Source organism: Entamoeba histolytica, genomic scaffold (assembly GCF_000208925.1).
Source record: "Entamoeba histolytica HM-1:IMSS scf_1104750517011 genomic scaffold, whole genome shotgun sequence".
NCBI lineage: Eukaryota > Evosea > Mastigamoebida > Endamoebidae > Entamoeba > Entamoeba histolytica.
In genome coordinates this window covers 6,408-10,868 of record NW_001915202.1, presented here as the reverse complement: position 1 = coordinate 10,868, position 4,461 = coordinate 6,408, and the positions used below count along the sequence as shown (strand labels likewise).

The following is a 4,461-nucleotide window of genomic DNA, read 5'->3' as shown; positions in this document are numbered from 1 at the left end:
AAGTGTATTTAAATGTGAAGTGACTATAGTATTTATAATTATGATAAAATGTAATAAAGTAAATATTGTATTTTTGTTTAATAATGTTTATGATTATAGACATGATAATATTTTTTAAGTTTGTTTGTTCATAATTATTTCTATGTGGTTTTCATGATAGTCGTGTGTTTTTGAAATAGGTTTTATATAAAGAAAGAATAAAAGAAATAAATTCTGAAAATGATGAAAGTATTATAGTTTATTGTTAAGAAATATAATTAAAGCTAAGGAAAAGGTGTGTTTGAGGATATTTTATTAACCAACTGTCGCCTTTATATTTTTAAAGAAAATAGTAAAAAAGATAAGTAAACAACCAGAAATGGATATGAAAAATAAATCTAAATCAATTCTTTTTAATTAAATAACAAGAAATTTTCCATTTATAATAGAAACACAAAGGTGAAACAAGTAACAAATTAGTGTTTTATCGTCCATCAGCATTTTCAAGAGTAACTTTACCGTTCTTGACATTTTCAAAGATAACTTCAGCAGTTTGTAAGAAACAGTTATCCACATTAGTGGCATCACGTGCAGATGCTTCTAAGAATAACAATCCATTTTCTTTAGCAAATGCCTCACCTTCTTCTTTGGTGACTTGTCTATCAGGAAGATCACATTTATTACCAACAAGCATAATAGTAGTGTTAGGGTTGCTATATTTTCTACATTCTTCTAACCAAATTGGAATTTTTTCAAATGACTCTTTTCTTGAAATATCATAAACTAATAAAGCACCAGTAGCTCCTCTATAATAACTTCTAGTAATAGATCTGAACTTTTCTGATCCTGCAGTATCCCATATTTGAAGTTTTACTGATTGACCTTGAATTGGAATAGTTTTTGTTCCAAATTCAACACCAATAGTCAAGTCATGAATTGGTTGGAATCTTTTATCTTGGAATTGAAGAAGAAGACATGACTTGCCAACAGCAACTTCCCCAACAATGACATATTTAAATACATACTGATATTGAGAGTCAACAGGTTTATTTGAATCAACAATAGGAAGAGTTGTTATATTCTCGGTTTTTGTACCTGTTTTAGAATTTCCTCCACAGCACTATTTATAATGAGTTTTTCTTTAAAGTTATCATAATTATAATCTCAACAAACAGCCATTTATATCACTATTTTTGTTCTTTATTTTTGAGATTAAGAAAAAACCAAAATTCAGCATAAAATTGATACTTTTTTTTCTCTTTTTTCTTTCCTATTTTTTTATACAAGTAATTTTATACTTTTTTATGTTTCTTGAAATTTCCAAGGGTTTTAACTTAATTTAATAGTTTCTTAATAGTTTTTTTGATTTGGAACTATCAGAATATTCTTTACAAAGTTTAAGCTACAATAACAAAAATGAATAACATAAATATATAATTTTTGGAAGAAAGAAATTATGTTGAAGGTTATGAAATTGGTTTTATTTTTAGCTTCATCAGAAATTTTTTTAGTTATACCTTTTCCAGAAAGGATGATGATTATACAAAAGTTAGATTTTTAATTTTTCTTTTCTATTTTTAAGATAAATAAGAGTAATAAAGAATAGAAAAATGATAAGATTTTTACTAAGACTTTCTTGGAACGAAGAGGAAATGATAAAGGCGAAACGAATAAATAATACTTATACGTTGTCAAAAATGATTTAAATTATATATGACACATAATGTTATTAATTACATTACAATTTTTAGGAAGAGTAAAATCTACAGAGTGTCTAATGATATTAGTTAAGTATTTATTTATCATTTCTCCTTTAGTGATAATATCTCTTTGAGAGAAAATAAACACATCATTATGAAAAACTTCATAAATATTTTCCATTATTAAAGTTCCTTTCTTTCCACTACTTTTCTTTGTATTAAAGAAATAACCAAATGATTCTAAAATATCTCTAAGAAGATCAAGTCCAATTGTGTGTTTATTATTTTCAAATCTCCTAATTGCTGTTTTATGTTCTAAACCTTTTTTCATTTCTAATGAGAGAATCGATTCACATTTTTGTTTAACAAGAGATGAAAAATCAATTTCATCTTGTTTTGGGAATAATATTAATTTAATTGTTAAAAATTGTAATGTTTTTTTACTAATTTTGAATGGTTTTTGAAACACTATATCACATTGGTCATTTAATAATCCAATTAAGAATGCCTGTTGTTGAGATTGATAATTTCTTACTTTCGCAAATTTTTTGCTATGAGGGTGTTTCATTTCGTTTTGTTAAAAAATAAAAGTTAGTTTTTGATTTGCTACTCAATTTAGAAAAAAAAAACCGATTTAATTTCTTTTTCTTATTTTTCTAATGAAGTGAGTTATTTTATTCCTTTTAAGAATAAAATAACAAACATTTTTATTTTAAAAACAATCATTTTATGAAAAATGACGTTAACAAATCTAAAAAAAAAAAAAACAAAAATAAAATTTAAAAAGAAAAAAAAAATGAAAGAAAACTAAAAAAAAACAAAAAAAGGAAATTTAAAAAATGAATTTTGCAGTTGAAACGAATGCAATTTTAAATGAAATACAAAACACATTAAAAACAGTAGTAGAAATAGTACAAAAGAATACGATAAAAGAATATCAAATGCTATTAGTATTAATAGAAAAGAAAATAACATTTTATAAACAATATCCACCTAATATAACAGCATTACAACAAGTGATATCAATATATTTAATATTACTTCATAATTCAATAATATCAAATGTAATTGTAAATTCAATAAATAAAATTATTTTATTGTTATCAAAAACAAAATCAAATCAATTATTTCTTGAAAGATTTCTTTTATGTTTAATTCCAATTTCATTTAATAAAAAACCACAAGTAATTCAAAATATAGTTCATTTAATTAATAATATTCCTCTTATGCAAATATTACCTTCAATAACACCATTAATGAAAAGTGATTTATCAGCTTCTGAATGTTTTATTGATGTAGTTTTAACAACAATTTCAAAAGCAAAAACATATGATGATATTTCTGTTATTAATAACACAATTAAACAATTATTATTTTATTTAACACCTTCAACAAAAAAAAGAGCATCAAATGAATTAAGAACTGTTACCTTTAAAATATTCCAAGAAATTATTGTTAATCATTATTCATTTAATATTCTTAATTCAATGAAAGAACTGTTTTTTTATGACCTTCCATCAACATTATTTAAATATCTTCTTTATCCAATTATTTTTAAAGATTCTTTTGCTCAACAATCAATTATTTTATTAACTAAATTGTTTTCTTTAGGAATTAAAGATTTAAAAGGTCAATTTGAATGTTATTGGACTTATTTATTAAATGCTTTGGATTTTGTTCTTCATGAAAATGAAGAAGTAATTAAATTTCTTACTATTGAAAGTACATGTGAAATTATTTTTACTTCATTATTAACAATTTCATCTTTACCTGGGTTTGGATTACTTTTATTTAATAATTATGACTGTGACATATTTAGTAGTAATCTTCTTCAAGACTTCCTTCAAACTTTAAATTCTGTTGGTTCTTTAAAACCTACTCCAAAAAGTTCTAAAATTCAATTGTTTTTTGTTCAATTATATATGCAAATATTAAAAACACTTAGATATAATACTTCTTCAACTAATCATATGAATATTGATATTATTAAAAAACAATTTCATTATAAACAACTTGTATTAAATATGTTAAAAGAAGATATTTCTATTCCTCAATATTTTAGTATTTATTCTAAAATAACTTCAGAAACAGAAAATATCGCTTCAATGATTTATAATCTTCCTTTAATTGATCGTTCTAAAATAACAAAATACCTTTTCGATAAAAATAATAAGAGAGAAAGTTCAATCTTCTTATTATTATGCTGTGGAGATGATGTTTTAGAAAGTTTTTTTGAGGTTTTAAGAAGAATAAATATTCCAGATGATATGTTAATGAGAAAACAATTAATAGAAGATTGTTCACTTCTTTTTGCAAATAAACATGGAGAAACAGAAGAAAGTGTATTAGAAGAATATAAAGAAATGTTTGGATTAACATTAGAATTATATCAAAAATATTGGAATGATAAAATGTTTTTAACAACAGAATCATTAAAAAGATATGCAAAAAGTGTTTCAAGTAAAATAGTTGATAATGGAATTCAAACCATTGTAGATGGAGTTTTTAAAAATTGTCCATATTTTATTAGTACTACACCGCCAATAAAACCAATGAGACATATTAAAAGATATTTATTTACAAAAGAAAAATTTTGTAATACATGGAAAGATGATAATCAACTTGGAATTATTTTAGAAGTATTTGAAGAATGGTATAATTCAACATCTAGTGAATGGCATAATTGGGATATAACAATTACACAAAATTTAGTTGATGGAAATTCATTATTAGCAAATTATTCAAGAGAAAATAAAAGAAGTACATTTATTCAAAAAATATT

General features: G+C 23.1%; 3 protein-coding genes across 3 annotated transcripts in view; 1 reads left to right on the top strand and 2 right to left on the bottom strand.

Annotated features, from left to right (window-relative positions):
- Positions 1-436: 436 nt before the first annotated feature.
- EHI_046390 (Rab family GTPase) lies at positions 437-1,158 on the bottom strand (the record flags this gene model as incomplete). The annotated part of the gene is made up of 2 exons (XM_644243.2): positions 437-1,099; positions 1,153-1,158. 2 exons carry the CDS (start codon positions 1,156-1,158, stop codon positions 464-466), a joined length of 642 nt encoding a protein of 213 aa, XP_649335.1. The 3' UTR covers positions 437-463.
- A 528-nt stretch (positions 1,159-1,686) lies between these two features.
- EHI_046380 (uncharacterized protein) lies at positions 1,687-2,247 on the bottom strand (the record flags this gene model as incomplete). The annotated part of the gene is made up of 1 exon (XM_644242.1): positions 1,687-2,247. The coding sequence occupies one exon, from the start codon at positions 2,245-2,247 to the stop codon at positions 1,687-1,689; it is 561 nt and encodes a 186-aa protein (XP_649334.1).
- A 271-nt stretch (positions 2,248-2,518) lies between these two features.
- EHI_046270 (uncharacterized protein) overlaps positions 2,519-4,461 on the top strand; it is a gene marked incomplete at both ends in the record, with an annotated part of 3,470 nt that continues 1,527 nt past the window's right edge. Inside the window, one exon of the mRNA XM_644241.2 lies at positions 2,519-4,461. This exon is cut by the window's right edge and continues 1,054 nt beyond it. Within this exon, the coding sequence (XP_649333.2) occupies positions 2,519-4,461 (1,943 nt within the window).